This window comes from Spea bombifrons, chromosome 1 (assembly GCF_027358695.1).
Source record: "Spea bombifrons isolate aSpeBom1 chromosome 1, aSpeBom1.2.pri, whole genome shotgun sequence".
Taxonomy (NCBI): Eukaryota; Metazoa; Chordata; class Amphibia; order Anura; family Pelobatidae; genus Spea; species Spea bombifrons.
In genome coordinates, this window is record NC_071087.1 from 87,916,270 (window position 1) to 87,940,436 (window position 24,167).

The following is a 24,167-nucleotide window of genomic DNA, read 5'->3' on the forward strand; positions in this document are numbered from 1 at the left end:
CACAGCTGGCATGGAAATTACTCTAAACCCATCAGTCCAGCTTCAAGCCTCCGGTGCTATATCAGTGCTGCAACATTCTGCAGTAAGTAGATTACCAACTTTGAGCAGAGGACCAGATTTTCAAAAACCTTTATTCGCCGTGGAAGAAAGCCTTTAATAAATGTTCCTGTCAGCTTGTACACAATTATAAACATTATCGTGTCGCTGCAACACAGATGTAAGGGATAAGTCTATCGAACCAAGGTTTGGAAGGATTACAGTAGCTAAACTGGTGCATGGTTTACAAGATACCTTACATGATTTATAGTCACAGGGGGGAATAAGTGGAAAAGAGCCAAAGTGGTAGAGGTTAGTGTGGTTAGCAATATAAGCATGCCTGGGGTTAGCATAGGGATATACTGGATTTAAGACTATACCAAGGGTGAAATAAAGTTTAGAATTAAGAGATAGAAAGCACCACATGCAACACTAATGGCTCTTCCCTATCATCCATTGCTGTGTGTCCTTAATGTTACATGATATCAAATAGCACGCATCGTGCAAGTCTCATTAGTAATTCTAAGAAAGAACAATCCAATATAATACACATTTCAGGCTAATTGTAACCTGAAAAGGTAATATTTCTAAAGAATGGATCGGGGGGGGCAGGGGGAGTTCATCATTCAGCAGGTATATTTACAACTCACAAGCCTGCTCATACTAATCAAGCTTCCAGGGCAACAGACAGTATGTGCTTTCTTGAGCAGAAAGAGGGAATATTAAAAGAATTATTCATCTACACAAGCACAAAAATAGGTAGTGGCTTAAAATGAACAATGCGCACTGTTTACATCAGTGCCAGATGGTTCTTATCTGCTGTTTATTTCTATGTTTTTACATATTATATTATCCTGTGATTGCCAAATTCACATTTTTAACTTTTTAGTTTTAATGGTTTTTTAAGGGATATTAACATGGCCTAGTGTCCTTAATACACTATTCACTAAGGCTTCTGTGTGGAAAGAGGTTTAGTGGCTTCAAAAGTCACCAGCCCCAAAAATAAGGCAGGAGAGCAGAAAAAAAACCAATGTAGAGCTGAACAATAGGATAAGATAGAATGTGGATGCACTGTATTATTATTATTAGTATCTTTTATTTATATAGTGCCAACAGTTTACGCAGCGCTTAATACAATACATAAATTCAAGGGATATGACAAGACAAGAATTGACAGACTAAGACAAACCGATCCATTCGGTGGAGAGAGCCCAGCTCCCAAGCTTACAATCTTTCTTATTAATATAAATTTACAAGTATTAAAAAAGGCATTGTAACCTGGCACTTCCCCTATTGGGGGGGGGCTTTTGGTAAAACATCCTCAGTTCTAAATGTTTATCTTATGCATACAAAATGGACAATAATGATAGGTCTTATGCAAGTGTATGCTTTGTCTACATACCCCTCAAAATATATATCTCTAAGGAATTACACAAAGATTTCCTTTCATGTCTGTCAAACATCACAATGTTGGCCTGAATCACTCTGGTTCTTTCGTTACAAAATCAATTTTAATCTCTCCGCAGAGGTCCCTTTGATTTTTTTTTTTTTCTATTAAGTGTTGAAGCATAGACAGAGCCTAATGTTACCCTACGATAAGAACTACTGATTTCAAGACCTTTGTATATTATGTACATTAATACCTAGGTGCATCACTTCTGAGCTTCTTGATGGGATGGCTGCCAGCTAGATCCCCACACACATACAGCATAAAGCAACTTGTTTCCTAATCAACAGCATATCACAAGGCATGTCTCAATTTGTAATAACTATTCCCTTTCCAGTTGAATAATTTTTTATTTTAATAATTGGCAACATAGAAATGCAACTCATGTTTACAGAGAACTGTCCTGTTTTAATGTATTATTTTCCACAAGACAAGTAGACACAAAATACAAATGGCCCGCAAACATAGAAAGATATACTGTAAGCAACTAAGACACCTTTCTCTTCTTTGAAGTTTTCCTGCTAGTATACACAAGGATTGGTCCATTGTTGCTCAGCATCATGATACCTGATGCAATGATTTTGTACAGATTATGTACCTGATTACCATTGGTGACTACTATGCTCTGTATTTTGTCTTCATTTCCCTACAGAGATGAAACTTCACAGGCTAAGCAAAGATTTGCATTTGACATCATTTGACTCTTAGTATGCATAATTAGTTAGGAATTGGACACAGGGCATCTGTCTAGGATGGGCTTCCATCAGGAATTTTGGGGCCCAGCACATACATATGTGCCTGGGCCCCCATCAGCATTGTGACCACTTCTCTTTCCCACTCCCCTATTTCCATGTAACTCAGTGTGCTTTCCTCTCCTCCCAGTGTCTATACCCCTGTGCTTTCCTTTCCCACCAGTATCTCTACATCCCTGCCTCCCCCCAAGTTTCCATACCTATCACGGCTCTGCGCATAAACACATGTTACAAGCAAGAAAGCTATGGACACTAAAGCTCTGTGAAGGGCCGGGCCCCTTACAGTCATATTGGCAGCACATTCCTGATTGCGGCCCTGTCTGGATTTACAATCGCTTTATTTGCTTGCAATTCAATGGAGCCCAGCTTTCTAATCACTATGGGATTGGTAAAATATTTTAAAACAAATTTTTTTTAAAATAATTATGCAGTGATGTCACCATCAGGGGAACCATCCAGTTCCAGCAAAATGTAAAAGAAAGTCCAAAAATAATAAAATAAAAAAAGAAGTTATTATTATGAGCAAATGCTAAAATTAGTCCTATATCTTCCCAATCATCATGACATAGGAAGCGTTAAAATACTATTACTTCAAAAGAATAGTTTGATGGGGTAAATTGGAGTGGCCAGGTTCAAAGAAAGGGCATAAGTACAGACTGACCAAAATAGAGGGGGGAAAAAAGCGCACTTCCCAAATGTGGCCTTTTAGCCCCAAACAACCAGACAAACCCATGCATGGGGGTATCACTGTACTCAAGAGATGTTGCTAAACACATCTTGGGGTGTTGTGTGACAGTGACATATACCAGGAGTGGTAAATTCATACCTGAAGGCTGGCGGTAAAATGAGTACATGGAAGGGATTAAAATACCAGCATTTAAAATAACTTGGGGTGTCTAGTTTTCAAAAATATGTGGTTTGATGGGATAAATTGCATTTGCCAGCTTCATAGCACATGGGGCAGAATTACCAGATTTGGAAAAAATGGTTTTGAAATAGCAAAACGCTACTTGTAATTATTGCCCAGTAACTTGCAGAAAAAAGCAACAAAAAAAAAAACATTGGGTATTTCTAAACTCAGGACAAATAGTAGAATCTATTTAGCAGGTTTTTTTATTAGTTTTTTTTAGATAAAATATTTTTTTTGTTTTTTTTATAGAAAATTAGATATGATCAAAAAAGGATATATCTGAAGAAAGCCCTTCTTGTCCTGAAGAAAACAATATATAACTTGTGTGGGTACACTAAATGGGAGAGGAAGAATTACAGCTGAACACGAGCGCTGCAAAAATGTTAAAACAGCCATGGTCACAAAGGGTACAAAAAATAAAAAATGTCCTGGTCCTTAAGGGGTTAATGCAGTGTTTATCTGTTCCATGTTATATCGAATAAGCTTAATTGAGTCTAAAGATGAAACATCACATTGTGTGATGTGGAAAGCCAGCGATGTGTTTGTTGGATGATCAAACAAAAGACGAGTTTGCAAACTGCCTGCGTTCTCTGAGACAAAATTCCCAATTTCACTTAATGGATTAGCTGTGATTTAGAGAAACATTGGAAAATCATTCAGCCATCGGTGATTCAACATTTTCTTATACCAGCAATATCTAAGTAGGCATGCAATTTCATTGTTGTAACAAGGATGCCTCAGAAAATTATATTGGGTGAAGATATGTCAAAAAGCAGGTTTTTCTGATTCATCTCCTTTGTCTTTCAGACTAGATCAGAATAAATATTCTATAAGCCACTTAAATCGCCATTTCTGAAGGCTTTCAGGTTTTCTAAAGACTTCTTATGTATTACATTCATGGATTGCCCGTGATAGGTTAAAAGGTTGCAGTTAGGGGCTCTACATTGGTATGTTGAATTAAAATGGAAATAAGGGTTACTTTAGTTAACAGTGCTTCGTTATAAAAAACTGCTGAAAAACACAAATATATGGGTATAAATAGACCTTTATAAGTGTTCTCCACTGAACCTGGACATGTAATGTATCTGGAGGTTTCAATATTTTTAGCACAATAAATTAATTGCAACTTATTACCAGTGTTCCCTCTAAGCTGTGCACTTGTGCGTGCGAACATAGCTTTAAGAGGGAGCGCGCACGAACAAAAATTGTGCGCACAACCAGTATCGTACAGAACGGGGGGGGGCGGTCCGCTACTGGTTGTGTGCACGGCACCCCTCCAGTGACACACAGTAATGTCCACCGCTAGAGGTGCAGGCTAGGTTAGAGGGAGATCGAGGATCTCCCTCTAACCGTCTTTAAAAAAAATCAAGGGAGCGGGAGGTCTGTTAATGCAGACCTCTGATCCTGCTCCCTTGCGATGCGCGCGGCAACTGCCTGAGCATGATAGGAGTGAGATTGCTGTTAGCAATTATATTTTTTTGTTCAATTTTGGTGTGTTAACCACACCTTTATTAAAAGTAAGTAACACACCAAAATTGGACAGAAAAATTTGATAACAATATTAATATATATATATATATGATTGCTAACAGTACATGCTAGAACCTGGACATGATAGGAGTGTGATTGCTGTTTATCATATATATATATATATATATATATATATTGTTGTTGATTTTTTTTGTCTAATTTTGGTGTGTTACTTTTAATAAAAGTGGTTTTTTTTGTTTGTTTGTTTTTAAAGGTGTGGGGGGGGTCATTTTTGGTTTCAGTCAAGTGAATGCTAAATTTTTAGGTCCAGAATTTTCATTTCGGTGCATATAGATAGATAGATAGATAGATAGATAGATACTAGGCCAGACACTAAAGTGGTAGGCCTACACCACATCAATGTTTGGCTTAGTATATAGTGATTGGGGTTATGCTGCATTATTGTCAATGTCTGGCTCAATGTATAGTGATAGGTGTTGTGTTGTACCATGGTCAATGCGTGCCTCAATGTATAGTGATAGATGTTCTGCGGTGCCACTGACAGTGTTTGCCTCAGTATATAATGTTAGCAGTTATGCTGCACCACCGTCAATGTTTGCCTTAGTATATAATGATAGTAGTTATGCTGTACCACGGTCAATGTTTGCCTCAGTATATAATGATAGCAGTTATGCTGTAACACGGTCAATGTCTGCTTCAGTATATAGTGATAGGTGTTATGTTGTACCACCGTCATGACTGCCTTAGTAAATAATGATAACAGTTATGCTGTACCCCTGTCAATGTTTGCCTAACGATAGAAGCTATGCAGTTTTTAAAGTGTCCCACATACAGGATCCGCCCCAGGTGCCAAATACTCTAGGTACGCTCCTGCGCACAACAGTTTTTCCCAATTTTTTGTATCATTTATGCGGCCTGGAGCCTCTGCTCTTGATTTGCTCATGATTTACTTATGCAGTGAGAATTTCACCTTTAAAAAAACATTACAATAAGTAATACTGTTGTGTAACTAATACTACATTATCACACTATAATATAGTGTTATTAACCATGAGCGAGCTGTACCAAAAATATAGAATAACAATTTAAATTTAACATTTGCAGAAGCATATTGTGCGCACAAAATTTTGGCTCTGGGAAAATTTTTGCACAAGAGAAATTTTCTGCGCACACTACCTAAGAAAAATTAGAGGGAACATTGCTTACTACATATACATTATAAAAGGCCAAATCTGACAAGCTGCTCCTCCAGGAAGGTGGCCCTGCCTAATGCATTGTTTAGTCAGTGTGGCAACCTATTTGACTGTATTATACGGGTCCCAGGGAGACCCAATACAATTGACTTTTTCATATAATCCAAACGTCCACATTGGAGTCCCTAGTTAATGTGACTAATTTTGCATATATACATAAGTGGTAATCAAGATGTCATCAACACAATGAATGTGACCAGAACACACTGTTAGTACTGAAACCACCGCAATAGGAGGAGGAGATGAAAAGATGGTATCAGCGGGAATAACATCTAATAAAAGAGTTCATAGCATATGTCTGTGAAGTCTGAGTATCTACTTCAGAAAAAAAAAAACAGGCAGCCTAGATGGACCGAATGGTTCTTATCTGCGGTCACGTTTCTGTGTAAGCTGTGATCCAACTGTAGCGTGGACACATCTACAGAAACAACTGGTAGCACACAGAGACAGGGCATACAAAGAAGAAAACAACTCGGACACTATTCTAGATGTAAGGGTTAAAATGATTCATGCAACCATAATACAGGATTCTATGTTTTAATTATGCACTAAAAAGATTTGGTAAAATACTAAGTGGTGATGAAAATTATAACTTTGAAGATTTACTGTTTTTAACATCCCCTTTCTAAAAAATGACATTGGCATAAATTGTTAGATTCAAGTCATGTTTAGAAACTGCATAAAGCGGTTTCTCTGAATCCTTGTTTACGTTAAGAATTCAGGAAGATATTTTTTTCTTACCATACAATACTTCTCATGAGATTCATTAGCACCAGAAAATGAATGATTAATATAAGCTTGTTTTGTTTGTACTTTTCCCCTGGGCTTGTAAGAAGCCAACAGTGGATACACTCTGAAGGTGTTTTAATTCTACTGGGTCCACTTTGGTGGGTGATCATGCAGAGTTACACCACCTTCGGTGTTTATCTGTAGCTGGTGAGTGGGCAAATCTGAGAGCTAAAAATAAAAAATACCTTGCTTTACATATTCATACATGTTACTTGCACTTTCAGCACTCAAAAGCAATTGTCTTGTGAAACACGTTCATTCTACATGACTTTGGAGTTAAAGGCAGTCGCCCCAACCATGAGGTCATATTTACTAAACCCTTGAGCAGTGCCCTCGGTTGCAGAGATTAATAGATAAATAGTTTCATTGGAACAAGTGCCTTTTTATGTCCCCATGCCTTGTTTTGTGTTGATATGTCTGTTTATAAGGATTTCTTATTGAAATGAAGGAATGGGTCTTTTATGTACTATTTATAAATTTAAAAGAAAACTACCTATAGTTTGTGAATGCAACTTTAACCTTGCCATACACTCCCATGATATTATATTAACAAAAATGAAGTGATGGTTAAAATATTTCTCAACGGATGCCAGTTTAACCTTGCAATACACCCCCATGGCATTTTATTAATAAAAATAGAATGGATGTAGAATTAAAAAATCTCAGTGCACATGCTTCTCTGCATGGCTATCACAGTAAGGTGTATTCACTAAAGGGGGAGTTGGTAGGAGAGTTTGCCAGAGAATTCTGGTTTTAACTCCCTCATTTTACTGTTTGGAATGAAGGACCCAAACTGGCAGGTTTCTCCCTCAAGAAGGCCTGAGCTTGCCCTGTATAGCTTATAAATCAATTTGTAATAAGACTGAAGAAATATTACAGATATAATTATGCATTATACAGGGCCAACCAAGTCCTCACTGTCGCAGAAACTCACAGGGGTTTGTACCTTCCTAATGTATAGTGAAGTCAATGAGCTCTGTCAAGTCTCCCTTTCGAGATTAGAACCCAATTTGTCTTTTAGTTTTTTCTTCTAAATTTCATCAGGGCCGGCCCAAGATATAGTTCCACCTGGGGCGAAGTTTGAAATGATGCCCCCCCTTGCCGACGCCATGCTCATTATCTACCTTTCGTCTCCCTACCATCTCATTATCTACCCTATCCCCCCCCCCTTTGTACTTCACTTACCTTTCAGCAGTCCTGCGGCGAGTCCTGCTCTGCCATGGTGCGAGCTGCTTCAATGCTGAGCGCCGGGAATTACGTCATCTTCCGGCGCTCAGCATTACAAGCCGTCAGCAAGACCGAGCTAGAGGGCTCGCAGAGGAGAGAGGGGGTGCGTACTGACAGCTTGATAAGCGAAAACCACTCGGCGCCCCTCTCTCTCGTCCGCTTCAAAAAAAAAAAAAAAAAAAAGGTGCTTGGGGCGGCAAAGTGCTGCCTCTTCAAAAGTGCCACCTGGGGCAATTGCCCCACTCTGCTCCATGGCAGGGCCGGCCCTGAATTTCATGCGTATTATTTCGATTAAGTATACTTCTATCATATATCTCCAGCCAGTTAGCATGGTATAAAATGTGTTTATGAGTAAAGAGAGCCTATGTATGTAGAAACCCAAGGCTGCAATTTCAAATGCTACTGCAGGCTTTGGAAATATTAGTCGTTTGATGATCTTGGGATCTTTATGGTAGATCTAAAGATGTTAAAAGCTTAAGAAACGGTTATGTGAATAGTAGCCTCAAATATCAGAGAGTGAAAAAAAGGGAATTTGTAGGGTAACAATCAATGTTTCCATTTGGCATTTTGATGACAGGCTTTTAACACTTACATTTCAGGCTGTAGACCTTGAAATTTATGAATCCTTTGTGGGTTAGAATATAAAAATGTACTTTTCTATAGGTAACAAAGGATGCGGTGTGTGGATTATGTCATCAAGTCTCCCACATATCACTGGCAACCAGATTGGGCACAACAGCATCTACGGTGTGGCGGTTTTCTGCCGCAAAGATGATGCAAGTGACTATCTTGCCAACCAGGCAGGGAATGAAAACTTCAATGATGAAGGAGAAGCAGCTAACTGGGAAAATGATCTGGAAATTGAAGATGATCGCTTTTCCTCAAGAAGGCCAATAAATGTTGCACTTATTGAATCCAATAGCATTAACCACAATGGAGGTAAGAATACACTGTTTTCTTTTGAATGAATTGTGCAACATGTTCTTTTTTGGAGTAGTGGGCTGATGCTGGTGGGGGCCCAGTGAATCCATGAATGTGAGGACATTTGGAAACGCACCAACTCCTTCCTTTAGTGAAGTCATTGGTGCAGCTGAGAAGAAGGCCCCTGAGGTTCATAGAGAAATATAGATCTCTGGTGCCCCCTGCAGGAAAAGGTATTGCAGCGGATGCCAAACTGTATGCTGTTATACTCCCTGCAGTCAGTCACTGTTTTTCTTTCTTTCTTATAGGTAAGTAGAATGTAAAATAGAGACTGTAGAAGGTAAAATATATAATGTCATCAATACTCTTTCATAAGGAAGCTACGTTGTCACACTTATCATAGAAACTATTCTATTAGTATGATTTAAGTCAAGTTCATATCTAGCTCAATGTAAGTAAAGTGTGTAAATTCCTCGTATATATATATATAAATATTTTCTTGGATCAAAACTCATACCTGGAAAAAAATCATAACTGAACAGTGCATATAATAGTATATATTTATATATAATATTTTGTTTTATAATGCTGTTATAACCTTTACCTTTGGTTGAGGCAGCAAGTTAAAATGCAATATAACATCTAGGTGTCAGCGATGTGACATCAAGAGGTTATAAGTGTTATTTCCTCATGTTTTCTTTATGCACATTAGTTCTGCTGATGTAAGTAGGATCACAAACCCTGGATTTTGTATATTTCTAGCAATGCCTGATCGAAAATTAACTAAATCAATTCTCTATTTTTTTATTTTTTTTTTCATGTGTCCATAGAATGTGATGCCAAAAAAAGATTGACTTAATACATTTTGCCTTTTATAATACCCTATCTGCTGCTGGAGAAAAAGGATATTGAGTTTGTGCTCTTGTTCTTTTAGAGGAAATTAAACAGCAGAACCAGACAACAGATACATGTTATTGGATGTCTCAGGACAAGATCACACTTTAGAGGTGTATGTGGCATCAATGTACCTAATTTATGTATGAGAAAATACAACCCCAGGGAAGAAATTTCACTTGATTTCCATTAATGAGACTCTCAATTCTGATTTTTTTCATAAAGCACTTTATAATTGCAAACAGAATATAAACAAAAGTATTGTTTTTCCCATGTTCTACCTATAGATTTTACAGAATGCAAGCCTACTTCCCTCGGTATCTCACTTTTTATGTCTGGGGTCTGTTCACTCAGAAGTTAAGAGCTCACTTAAGTGACATGCCACTACTTGCAAGGCCCATTTTTGAGTCCATGCAACTTTTTCAATTGCAATCAAGTTTAACGCATGTTGACTTAGAACTCACATGTCCTTGACTGCAAAATGACTCCAAAACTGTTATATTTTTAATGTGCATTGGAGTCAATTTTCCATGTGTTTTACTGAACGTGAATATGAGCTTCTATTATATCGTTATTTAATATAAACTCCTACCCCAGTTGGATCTACTGAAACGTAAGAATTGTAAGCAGGAAAGATACTTCACACAAATGCTTAGTAGATATCATAGGAGTTGAGCTCCCCTTGAAATCATTGGGGAGAAGAGGAAACCAACAATACTGAGCACGTGCAAGAAGAGTACTTATGCATGCTTTGTGTTTTAATCAGAGAGAGCTAGCAAGGCGTTAAGAGACAGAAATCACATTTTATAACTAGAATAACTAAAGGATGTCTGTGCTGATTAGGATGCAGTAAAATACAATGCAAAATTGGCTTCAGTATTCATTTGACATGAAAGTATGGGTGGGGTGGACCTTTAAACACCACCAAGCCTGTTCACTCAGCCTGGCATTTTCTTTATTACAATGGGTGGATAGTGTCTTTTTTCTCTTTTAGTGCAGATTTTATTCTATACCATCTTATTTAACAAGCTGTCTTCAGTGTGAATAGGGTATTGTTTTTTCTATTACATGTATTCACAATTGTAATTTCTCACTGACTTTGTACTGTTATTGCTAGTCTGTTCTTCGCCCACACCAACTTTCATCCAATTCTAAAAGTAATAAACAGGGATAAACAGGGGCATACGAATGCTCTTTAACAAGTGGAAAACACTGCTTCTGAGCACCAAGTCTCTCTGGATGCCCTTTATAAAGAGGAAGACAAACACTATGTCATTTGAAATGCACTAGAAGCATTATATAACAGACATTATAATCCCAGTATACCCACTGTTTATCTGTTAACAGGCAGCCATTATTTTGTGTATAGTAGGACTGGTATCAGAGAGCTCTGGTTAATACTAAGTCTCTGCATGAAGGAGCATAGTCTGGTTTGTTAGCGCTTTTTTTTTATACCCTATATAAGAAAAAATAAATATATGCAATATATTGTTATACCATTAATATCTGTACAGTGAGTCCATGGTCGAGAATCAGAGAAAGAGAAATCTCTGCTGAGAGGATTCTCTACTTCACACTGGTCTGCCATGGACTGACTGTCTCTTCCAGTCCTCCAGGCTAACAGTATGCTTTCCTTAGTAATGTAAGAATCCAACAGAATTTGTATATATTTTTTTTTTCTTGGTTAGTGTATAATTCTAAAATTGTTGCCACATTATCTTAATTCTTTTTATCAACTCTATTAATTATGTCAACAAGCTGCTGGACTATACATCAAGAGCAATGAAGCACTTAACATCATAGCCAATGCTATACATGCCAACCAAGATAGCGGAGTGGCAGTGTTTCAGAGTACCCAGCTGGCACGAATCGGAAACAATAGCATCTCATGCAACAGACTGAGTGGTGTCCATGTGGAAACCGGATGCAGGGTGGAGCTACGGGGGAATGGCATATATGATAACAAAAGCCATGGCATCGTTTCTAAGGGTGACGGGACCATCATAGAAAATGACATTATAGGAAACCGTGGCTGCGGGCTTCAGCTCATACAGACGGCTGACATGAAGGTATTAGTGCTGCATGTTATAAGAAAAGCACATATATCCTAAGTTTAACGTTGAACATTTGTACTTTACTTACAGTAAGCCATGCTCAAAGCTACTGGGCCTAGTCCCAAAGCTGGTCTTATAACCTTACCAACCAATGGAACAGTACACTAAGTAGGACCACTTTGGAACTTTGCCCCAGAAATGTTCCTTATAGATAACAACCACCATCTTAGTGTATATGACTGATTCAGCGTGCACTACACATTTTTTGCTGTCAGTTCGCAGACCACAGATGTGTATATTTGGAGCCTATAAAAACAATTATGTTTTATAATAAGAGCTATTGATTTCTAAGGCTTGATGAAGCCATATGCAGACATAGTGATTCCATGTTGACAGTCATGTAATTGGTATGTATTTTAGAACACCAGGCTTTAGCTTGACTTAAATGTTTTTACAGCAAGAATAGTTTATATGTTTTTAGTAAAAAGGAAAAAAATGAAGCATTCTTCAGTATGCCTCTTGCATATTGTCGATAGAGCTCCTATTCTAATCAATGGGAACAAAGCTCTATATGAAATATATAAGATGAGCAGGAGACAATCAAATGCATGCCATGTGAATGACATTTTGATAGCATACTTGTGATTGGCTGATACCTAAATGGTAGTGTTATCAAGCATGTGCAAATTAATGCTGGAGGCAGCCGGTGAGGATGTAAGTGTAACAGAAGCCTAATTTTCGAATTCATTAAATAAAGAATGCATGCTATAATTTGCATGCAGTAAAATACATTGTAGCCCATTAACAATGGATCACAACAAGCAATAAAAAAAAAAAATGCAATTTAGGGGTATAGGCTGTTACTATAGGTTCTATAGTAGCCAAGTGCCAGTAAAAAAAAAAAATCTGACAAAATTGACATCATGGGCAAAAAAATTAACTACACCTGCTAAGGTATTTGAAGAAATCGAAATCCTAAAAAGTAACTTTGGGGGAAGCATCTGCCCTTAAATATTATAATGCATTATTGTTGCTTTTCTTCAGAAACCAAAAGCTTTAGGCTCACTGAACCAGTGTTAATTTCTAAATGTCTTCTAGGTTACCAGAAACAGGATTCAGTCAGTAAATGATTATGGCATTGCACTTCTTGACCAAGCCAAAGGACTTGTACAGGAAAATATTGTTTTTCAAGGAAAATTGGGAAAAAACATCTTGCAACAAGTTTCCAGCAATGAAGACTGTATTGTACAGAATAACAAGCTACTGACCTTTAAGAGAAAGTAAGACTGTATAATTTAAATATGGGGTGGCACATAAAAAACACATACATCTGTGAGCTTGCAGCCACACCGTATGGCAGGTTCAAAAAGTTCCTAGGCTTATGAGGGCCCCTCTTGTAAGCTTACATTCTGAAGGAAGAATACTGGTAGTTCAAACAAAAGGAGGGGGATGATTATATTTAAATATTTAAACAATTCCCTGCAGTACAAGGGAGGGATTAGACCAACACCTATTTAGCTACAGTCATGTGAAAACAAAAATATGTCCTCTTTAATTCTATGGTTTTAGATATCAGGGCATAATGACAGTAATCTCTTACTTAGAGGTAAACGCAACCTCAAATGAACAACAACACAACATATTACATTGTGTCATGATTTATTCAACAAAAATAAAGCCAAAATGGAGAAGCATTGTGTGAAAAACTAAATGCTAGATGCTAAGTAGCAAATGTGATGCTAATCAAATGTCCTTGATTAATTGATCATGAGCAAGTGTTTATAAAGTGAACCTTTTTTTTGGCAGATCTGATGTAACTTGGAAATTAGAAAATCCTCCTGCCAGGCCATACATTGAAGGATGTACAAGAGGGGTATCCAGCACCCAAAGCAGCCAAAGGGTGGCAACAGTGACAACCAGAATTGCAGCAAGAGTGGAAGGACGCTGTCACAACAATGGCAGTATCTTTTGTACAATTCTGTGATGATGTACGCCCAATCATTTACATGAACTAATGTTTGTTTTGGGATTCTGATGTATGAACACTTTAACAGACCTTATTGGAAAAAAAAATATAACTAAGACATTGTAAACTATAAGCCTCACAAATTCTAACGATCGACTGAATATTGGAGTATTTAGTACAGCAAAACATTAAAGCTAACATGCAATTTGTTCCTCTGTGATGGTATATTCTGGAACCCTTTTAATTGTATAAGTGAAATTTAAATTCTAAGATATTATGTAAAAGAATGCAACATATCAAATAATCTCTTGTGCAATAGAATAGACCTTTTTCTTTGGACCTATTTAAACTTACATTTCCCTTAGTGCAGAGAATTACATCACATGTCGTTTCCAGTATCTTAAGTTCTATTAAGGTTTGGGGACCAGGGCATTTATATTTTTGTAACGGTTATAAGTTGCACCTGCAACCTGTAGCTTTCCTATCAACTGCTCGCAAAAATATATTTCTTTCCCCAGGTAACTAGAGTTAATAAATAATAGTTCCTTTTTTTTCAAAATTGTATATTACACTTGAAGTATAACATTGCATAGCCTATATTGGTGTTAATGCCGGTATTTTATTTTTGTATCTCTCATGTGGTACATAGTTGGAATTAAAATTAATACTACTAAAATAGACTGTCCCAAACATGACATGTCGGAATGGAACTTGTAGGTGTTTTGCTTGTGTCACATGACAACAGGCTTGAATTCAGCATTCCCAGGGAAAATATTACCGTAATCTGGCCAAATTTGCCAAGGATAAAGAATTATAGCAGTAAGGTGATGCTTTTAATGCAGCATTTAGTTATTATAGTGTTATACAGACAGCCCGCATACTCTGCATACATTTATTCACGGGCAATGCCTCTCGTTTAGACTAAATCTAAAGTAACATCATGGCTGCTAGGTTTTATACTGCCTTTTCATTAGTATGGTTTTGCGGCACTAAATGTGATTTTGCCATATGTTCTCACGCTATAGTATCATGGACATACTTTATAAAATATATACCTCTACCAAGGTTATTGATGTATATAGCATCATATAATGGGTAAACAGGACATAACAAGAGGTTTGTAGGCCCCTGATCCAACCAATCTACAATCTATCTGTATTTTAGAACGCTGTACACATTAGATGCTTTAGACTGTATATTTTTCAGCATTTTCTTTACATTGTTAGTAAAGCTGATTCACCATTTTTACGCATGGTCAGTTCTATAAGAAACCTGCATATGTAGCCTAGAATGTAACCTCATTGATATAATTTGTTACTATGGAAAAGTTATACTCCTCTTAAATGATTTCACGTTACATCACTTTTTTTTTTGGAAGCTTCCAAGGTGTTGCCTGTACTCAGCACCATATGTGGAATATCACCTTTAGGGATAAAACATTTTGAATAGATGTCTCTCTGAATAGGGACACCATATTGCATGTATTGTTGTTTTAGAGGACTCTTTATCGAGTAGAGTGTCTCTTTATAGGACTCCTGTTATGTAATCATAGTCTTCAAGCCTCTCAAATCATCCTGCCTTTACACAGACATTTCGCTTTGTATTTATCAATATAACTTCCTTACACAATACCTTTCGTCCATGGTCTATCCGTTTCTGTCTTATCACAAAGCATAAGATACAGGAGAATATTAACCTGAAAGAAAACCGAGGCATTTATGTTTCAATTGTATACATTAGGTCGATAAACTCACAAGCTGCGTTTGCTTGTCAAGTAGCGTATGATGAAGTTTAATATACAGAACCAACCTACAAATGTATATATTAACTATATCAAACACCTGTGGTTTTTTTTGTTTGTAAATAGGTTTGTGAAGAAGTGTATATAATAAAAATACTATATTTTATAATTGCACTGGACTTTTTTCTGCCTTTAAGAAGCGGTTTACATGTTACCATATTTCTATGTAAGACTACATTTTGGTTCAAAATATTACAGAAATTATATTCAAGGTTGCCTTTCATTTAGACCTCTTCTGTTGCCCCATGAGTGTGGTGGACAATTACCTTAAGATGACATGAAAAACCCCATGCCTGGGCAACAGAATCCTGGTAGCCGTTTGCATAAGATCCTGGACCAGCTTACACGTAACAAATTGTTAAGCAAAAAGAGAAGTTCAATACTGCATGAAAAATTAGATGTCTAAACTGCTGTCATTCACAACCACACAATCATTGTGTTGTTGAAGGATTTAAACTTTATTATTGGTATACTCGTTCATACAATTAAAATAAAATATTTAACATGCAGAGATAATAAAAGTGTTTTTCTTCTTTACTTGTGGCAGCAGAAGATTCTGCAATAGAAACAAAAGACTTAATTTTAATGGTTATAATGGCACAACAGAGGTCAACCTGAAGTCCATCTTTGTGCAGGAGATTATGCGCAGAAAATCTTTTTTTTTTATATATGTATATATCAAATAGGCATACCTGGGAACTCTCTGTGTTTGACCCGGAGATCTCCAGGTGAAGTACCTACCGGTTCCTCCGGGTCTCGGGAGCGGAGTCTTGACGCACCCCGCTCCCTGCCCATTTGCCCTCTAAATGGGCGTGTTTCAGTCTAATTTCTCCTACCTTATTTACATATTTACCTTCAGTATTAGCCAACAGACTCTATTGCCCTCTTTCCTTTCCTTTATTCTTGTACTTTTACTAATGCTCTATTTTCAGTCCTTAAACTTGGCTAACTTCTGCCTATCTTCTTCCTCTGCTTCCTCTACCACCACTGCTACCTCCGCTATCTTGACTTCCTCTTCTCTGATGCAATGCAAAGAAAAAAAGTTGCTTTACAAAGAGTTTTAATTAGCATGCTTGTGAACTAATAAAATCCCTCCTTGTTTTCGTGGTTAAAGAATAAGATTTACTCTCCAAATGCTCGCCTCTGTATCTGTTCTTCCATTTCAATCTCTAAAAATGACAGAGAATGAAGACACATTTATACGTTTTTCATTCCAATCAATCTGTTCTCCTGATATTTGTTACTCTTTTATTAGATACACAAAAGAGTTACGACAAATAAGTCTGTTCCACTACAAAATCTTTTCTTTGATAATATATAGTGTTCAGTCTGTTTGTTCTTAGCTTTTGATAAAAAGTCTTCTTAATGAGAGGTAATGTGTGGTATGATGTGTTTAAGAAATGTTTCTTTTTAGTGACTTTGGTTCTTTAGTTAATTTCCTGGTTTCCAGGTTGCTCAGAGTGCATCAGATTGCACTGGGATCAAGCTGAATGGCAGCCAAAATCTGGTGACCTATTATAAAACAGCCCTGGTTATAATTATATATTATGTGTTCATTTTCTAACACTTATTAGTAACAACTAAATTCCTGCTGACACCTGGGTAGTTATCACCCCAATTCTATTTCAAGGACAGCTGGATTGTTATGTGGAGGCTGGCCCAGTCTAGAACAAGATAAGCCAGTTTTGTTGCTCCTGTAGGAACAATCAGATGTTCCCATCATTCTTTTGCTGTGTGTAAAGTAGGGTCTCCTCAACAGCACTGCTCCTTTCACTTTGCAGGGAGAGGGAGGTCTTTTAATACATAATAACATAACAAACAGACAAAAAAGGAGAAGAGGGCTCTGCTCTTGCAAGCTTGCAATCTAATTGTTGGTGGTACAGCATAACTCTTATAACTATATACTGAGCCAGACACTGATGGTGGTACAGCATAACGCCTATAACTATATACTGAGCGAGACATTAACAGTCCTACTATTATAATGTGGTCCATACCTTTATTCCCATTTTTAACTTCTTATTTCTCAGGATTTAGCAGAGCTTATCATACAGGTACCAAATAAATAATTTTATAAAAATGGTAAGGTCCCTCTATTCGTAATGAATAATTGAGGGTATAATAAAATAAAGGGACTTGAGAATTGTTAACCAAACTCTGTTTATTGAGTATATATATATAATACAAACAATAATTTGAATCCAAAAGTGTTCGTAAGTAAAATGCTTGCCAATTGTCGGGGTCCATCCAGGCTGCAGAGCTGCATATCTCTGTTTTTCCCTGCCTTGCCTCAGTTCCCATGTTTTGCTGTGGTCCTGGAGTTCCGTATGCTGTCCTGAACCTCTGATTCCTTGAATCCAGTCTGCTCTTTGCTTCAGCTCCTGTTTCCTTTATAAGGTGTGTCCCACCCGTTTGTTCTGTTTGTCTCAGTCTGTAGTCTAAAGGTTTGTCCTTATTTTCCAACCTTCCCCCCCGCAGGGCCGGCCCAAGGCAAAATGCCACCTGGGGTGAATTTTAAAATGCCGCCCCACCCCCCTTAACTACCCATTCTCTCCCTCCATCCCTGCCGCCCCCCCTTGTACTTACCTTTCAGCAGTCCTGTGGCGAGTCTACCTGTTCGGCCTCGGTGCCGGCACCGAGACCAAACAGGGAGACTCGCCGCAGAGGAGAGAGAGAGGGGCGCCGAGCGGGTACTGACAGCTTGGTAAGCGAAAACCACTCGGCGCCCCTTTCTCTCTCTTTCACTTTAAAAAAAAAAAAGGGGCTTGGGGCGGCAAAAGTTGTCGGGACGGCCCTGCCCCCCCCGTTATGCACATCTGCCCCCAGGCTTGCCACTGGATGATGTAGAGGCCTTGCTTCTCCCTGAACTGAAGAAGGTGAGCTGTATGGAATAAGATTTTTGAGGGATCTGTCCTTGCTTGCTACGTTTCTGTTGATACTCTGCTTAGCTTCCATTCTCCCAGCCTGCAGCATTCTGACATGATTCTAGTGCTATGTCTCATGCCTGCTCCAGGGTGCCTGCAGGATATCTCCAAGTTTAGTTCGGATTTCCACATCCAGCCAAGTTTAGTTCTGCTCTGTTCTGGACTACATCTGCTGCTATGTCAGGGCGCTGGTATGTGGCTGCACAACCCTAGGTGCTCAACACCCGGGTGAGTGTGGTCGCCTTGCACCAGGCCCTGTCCAACTCCACTCCTGCGCAATACCTCCTGAACTCCATCTTTGGGCGTGCTGGGTCATTACAGTTGTCTGTATGGACCCAGTTTCCTGACACCGATAGAGATAATAATTTGCAAAATACCCGTGGGATACAGTCTCTCAGTAAGCGCCGTACTCCGCCCCCCCAAACTTGGATCTTACTATCTTATATACTTTTGTCTTAGCCAAAAGTTGGCATTGTCCCATGGGATGACCTTGACTATGTCACTCAAAGTTGTTTACCACGAACGGACACCTGCAAACCTTGAACATGTCAAGGCCATTACATAAATCAATACTAAAGGAAGGGGTACGCTAGGGGTGATACACAAGGGGGCATCTACTAGTTCCATAATAAAATAAACAACCAGGACTTCCGTTTAACTCACAATCTTCTTCTTCTTAGTAGAAAGGACCAAAGTCGCTACACCACTTAATCTGTAGCGAGTGGTACCTCGTCTACGGGTACATTCGGATCCCTCAAAAATCTTATTCCATACAGCTCACCTTCTTCAGTTCAAAGTGAAGCAAGGCCTCTGCGTCATCCAGTGGCAAGCCTGGGGGCAGATGTGCATAACGGGGGGGAAGGTTGGAAAATAAAGGGAAATAAAAACAAAATATTTTTCTCAATCATAGCTTTTATTTAAAAAAAAATAGTTTACATAGTTTACATGAATTAACATTTACTGGTAAAACTTTTTTCCTATAGGGCCATATTATATTCAGGCCTTTTCTTTTTTTCCTAAATTAATAATCGGATTCTGGGGGGTCATCTTATAATCAGGCAAATACGGCAATTTTGGGCTCTTCTTTACCAGTAAATCCACAAAGTATATATATAAAAAAAACAACACATTGAAACATCATTTTTCACCTAGTGTACTCCCAAAAAAAAAAAAATCGGTCCTCCCTCCTTAGCAAAAAACCAAAAGATTTTCATACATGTGGAAGGTGTAAGATGTGTGTCAACTTACCGAAAAAAAACCAGGAACAACATATGAAATAAAAAATGTATTAACTGCAATACCTGGGAACACTTAGGAAATATTAGAAATAAAAGTGTGAAGCACAGTGTACCAAGACAATGCAATTCATGTACAAAATTCTCCATGGAAACTTTTAATATTGTGGGGATAGATGTAGTGCCACCAAATTGGAGGGGGGCAATTATGTAGAGAATATCTCCAAAAATGAAACTGAACGGATTTTTAAACTTAGGACCTATCAAAAAGGAGGGCTCAACACCGATTTAAATATAATATCCTTTATTTAGACTATTACAGCATTTAATTTTAATTGTAACATTTAAATCGCAACATTATTTTTGGTGATTCAGTTCTAATATATGCCAATATATATCCATATGTGAGACACTATAAATACATTTATTATTACACATAATACTTTCTCTTGGCCTATGTTTCAATGTGAAGCAGGCATTGTCACATTTACCTTCATTGCACTATATCTCTCTTTCTCCCTAAGATATTTTAGATATTTCTTTTCCATTATATTCATTTAATTGATTTTCCATATAAACACACATAAAAAATGTAAATATACATACATTAGCCATATTCATTCTATTTATGTTTTTCTATACATTTAGATTTTCCCTATACGTATATGAAGATTGATATATATATATATATCATTATAAAATTCATAAATAATACATAATGTCTAGGGACACTCTTTGTATGAAAGCATTTCGGATATTTTATTGTACATTCGTTTTCTATTCTAAATTAACATATAAATTATCACTATACAATACATTGTATCCGACTGTGAGACTAAGATCCAGATCCCCCGCAGCGCTGCAGGGGACCTGGATCCTCCTGTCTTATGACCCCCATTTAACACCCCCACCCCCCAAACTTACCGGTGCTTCTGACTTCCTGGTGCGGGGAATTCTCTCTGACAGTCGGGGAAGGTCTGCACGATGGACGCAGACAACCCCCGCTGCTAACCGCACCTCCTTCTGGCTGCAGCGGAAGTTACCTACGCGAATCGCGTAGACGTCTACCTGCTGCCCAGACAACACACCGGGAGTCAGAAGCACTGGTAGCCATAAACCAGTGGTGTACTTTTTTTACAGCATGTACTTTTAAGAAAATATATTTTTTAGCAAAAAAACCACAATGTCCAAAAATAAAAAAATTAATATTTCGATGCCATTTCATCTGTAGAAATGCCTTATACCCCCTATATGCCACTCTACCCCACAGATATGCCTTACACCCCCTATATGCCACTCGGCCCCCAGATATGCTTATACCCTATATTTGCCACTCTGCCCCCCAGATTTGCATTTTACCCCTGTATGCCACTCTGCCTCCCTGATATGCCTTATACCCCCAATATTTGCCGTCAATGTTTAATGCTAAATCCATGTATCATGCTACGTCCATGTTCAATGCTATGTTCAAGTGTAATGCTATCTCTGTGCAGGGCCGGTCTTAGGTGTATGCGACCTGTGCGACGCACAGGGCGCCATGGCAACAGGGGCGCCTGGCCGGGACTTAAAACATTGGGGGGGTATTTTTTTTTACTTTATTTAACATCCTCCATGTTAAATAACGTTTTTTTTTAAGAGGATGTTAAATAAAGTTAAAACAAAAAAAACCCGGTGTTTTAATTTAAGTCCCGGGCAGGGGCGCCGAGTGGTCGCTCGTGAAGTTTTCAGCAACCGCTTGTCGCCCCTTAGTCTCCGAGACTCCGTCGCGGTGCCGACGTTTAATGCTGAGCGCGAGAATTATGCCGCACCGTGGCAGAGCGGGAAGACGGCTCCCATCGCAGGACTCCGGCAACAAGGTAACTAAGGATAGGGAGAGGGGGGTAGATAGTGAAAAGGGGCAGATGTGGTAGATAGTGAGAAGGGGCAGAGGGGGAGATTTTTTTCCTTTCTTTTTTTGGGGATGGGGGGCGCCAGAGGAGTAGTCCGCACAGGGCGCCAGAACACTTAAGGCCGGCTCTGTCTCTGTGTGTAGTGCTATGTCCGTGTGTAGTGCTATGTCCGTGTGTAGTGCTATGTCCGCGCAGGGCCGGCCTTAGGGTTGTGCGACCTGTGCGACCGCACAGGGCGCTATGGTAGCAGGGGCGCCTGTCTGGGACTTCCCGCTCTCACCGCAGGACTCCGGCAACAAGGTAAGTGGGGGAGGTAGTTTGAAGGGGCAGAGGGGGGGTAGTTTGAAGGGGCAGAGGGGGGGTAGTTTGAAGGGGCAGAGGGGGGGTGTAGTTTGAAGGGGCAGAGGGGGAGTGTAGTTTGAAGGGGCAGAGGGGGAGTGTAGTTTGAAGGGGCAGAGGGGGGTGTAGTTTGAAGGGGCAGAGGGGAGGGGTAGTTTGAGGGGGTAGTTTGAAGGGGCAGAGAGGGGGGGTAGTTTGAAGGGGCAGAGAGGGGGGTAGCCAGGGGGGGCACCAGAGGAGTAGTCCGCACAGGGCGCCACAACGCCTAAGGCCGGCTCTGAATGGAATCAAAACATTTACTACCGCAAACATTTTTTAGAAGAAAAAGTTCCATTTTATTCAGTGGAACAAAACAGTGATCACATTATTCTTCACGATATTCTTGTAAGAAACTTTTATTTCTTTATTAATTCACGTAAACTATTTTTTCATATTTAATAAAAGCTGTGATTGAGAAAAATATTTTTTTGTTTTTCTTTCCTTTTATTTGCCAACCTGCCCCCCCCAGTTGTGCACATGTGCCCCCAGGCTTGCCACTCTGCCCCCAGAAATGCATTATACCCCCCTATAGGCCACTCTGCCTCCCTGATATGCCTTATACCCTCCTATATGCCACTCTGCCCCATGATATGGCTTTTAACACCTATATGCCACTCTGCCTCCAGAAATGCTGTATACCCCCTATATGCCACTCTGCCTCCAGAAATGCCTTATACCCCTATATGGCACTTTGGCATAAAGGGGGTTAAAAGGCATATCATGGGACAGATAGGCATTTAGGGGGTATAAGGCATTTCTGGAGGCAGAGTGGCATATAGGGGGTTAAAAGGAATTTCTTCCACCAGAAAGGAAGAAGCCCCGGCGGAAGTGCCAGCAGCAGCAGTTGGGAGCCTTGTTGCTCTTTTGAGAAAGTCTCTTAATTTGGAATTTTGCATTTTATTTAGTATTAAATAAAATGCAAAATAAATAATAAAAATAAAAGTCGACAACCTTCAAACATAGTAAACAAACTATAAGCAAAGGTGGAATTGAAAAACTAGTTTTAAATACTCATTATGTGCAGTAAAGGACTTGGAATATTTGTTTAGACTTTGGAGTTTACCAGGTAAATCCCTAGCATAAATGGTATTATCCTGATGTCACGCTGACATCACCCTACACAGCAAATAAAAATAAAACATGGTAATGAAAATGGGAAGTTTAAAAATAAATGTGTTAAAAAAAATACGTTGTTAAAATTGCAGCTCTTGAGATTGTCTACATGAATATAAATTTTAGTTCCTCTAGAATGTACTGAACAGCTAAAGTAAATTAAAAACATAATATTTCAATATCCACAAGGGGGAGGAGTTTTTATATTCCTCCTATACCAGAAGTGTTGGGTTAAACAATATAAAGTCTGTTTCCTGCAGTCCACACTTCCTTGTTGTGATCGGTGACAGATTTGATCCTGCAGGTAAATGATACCAATATTTATGTGAAAGCATCATTTTTAATATAATGTAAGCATGTTTCTTTTGACTTGATGTATCTAGAATAATGTTGATGGAGCAGACATCTGTTATTAAGAGTATTACATGGATGTTTAAGTTCCTGACTTTAATGCAGTGGGGTTCTGGACTCCTCTTGTTAAATGACATCATGCATTTGGTTATACGTCATAATATTTCAATGAGTTGCCTGAGTGTTTTGCAGAGTTTTTACATACATTTCCAAATTCTGGACCAAATGGTCTTTCTGAAGCTGGTGTAGTCCTACAGCTTAATCTCTGCTACAATGCAGGGATCAGGTGTCCCTTTCCTTTAAGCATTAGACCTAAGATGATCAACTTGGGATTCAGTGCATTAAATTCATCAACTGCCAAATAATTGTGTACATTTGTGTATAGAAATCATTTGAAAGACATATTTAATTTAGTATACTTATGACTGGAGAATTTGTATGCAGCTGCAACCAGTTTCTTGGGCTAATTATTTTTGAGCATGTTAAAAAAGAACTCATGTTGAGAAAGAATTGCAGCATTCAAGAGAAACATGGAATTATATGACCAAGAAGAACCACCCATCTGTCCATTTATTTTGTCCTTGGTGTTGACTTATGCTCAGGATAGTATTTTGCCTTTTAATATAGACTTAAATTCACCAACTGTAGTAACATCTGCCACTTCTACAGGGGAATACTGAACACAGCAGTAGAAAAAGAACAGCATCTCCAGGTTCGTTGTATGAAATTCCATCTA

The 24,167-nt window shown here is 38.6% G+C and overlaps 1 protein-coding gene across 1 annotated transcript in view; it reads left to right on the top strand.

Annotated features, from left to right (window-relative positions):
* FBXO10 (F-box protein 10) overlaps positions 1 to 14,086 on the top strand; it is a 60,973-nt gene extending 46,887 nt beyond the window's left edge. Inside the window, exons 8-11 of the mRNA XM_053465831.1 lie at positions 8,569 to 8,844; positions 11,479 to 11,789; positions 12,873 to 13,054; positions 13,581 to 14,086. Of these exons, the coding sequence (XP_053321806.1) occupies positions 8,569 to 8,844; positions 11,479 to 11,789; positions 12,873 to 13,054; positions 13,581 to 13,758 (947 nt within the window). The 3' untranslated portion in view covers positions 13,759 to 14,086. The remainder of the gene's footprint in view (positions 1 to 8,568; positions 8,845 to 11,478; positions 11,790 to 12,872; positions 13,055 to 13,580) is intronic.
* The last annotated feature ends 10,081 nt before the right edge of the window (positions 14,087 to 24,167 follow it).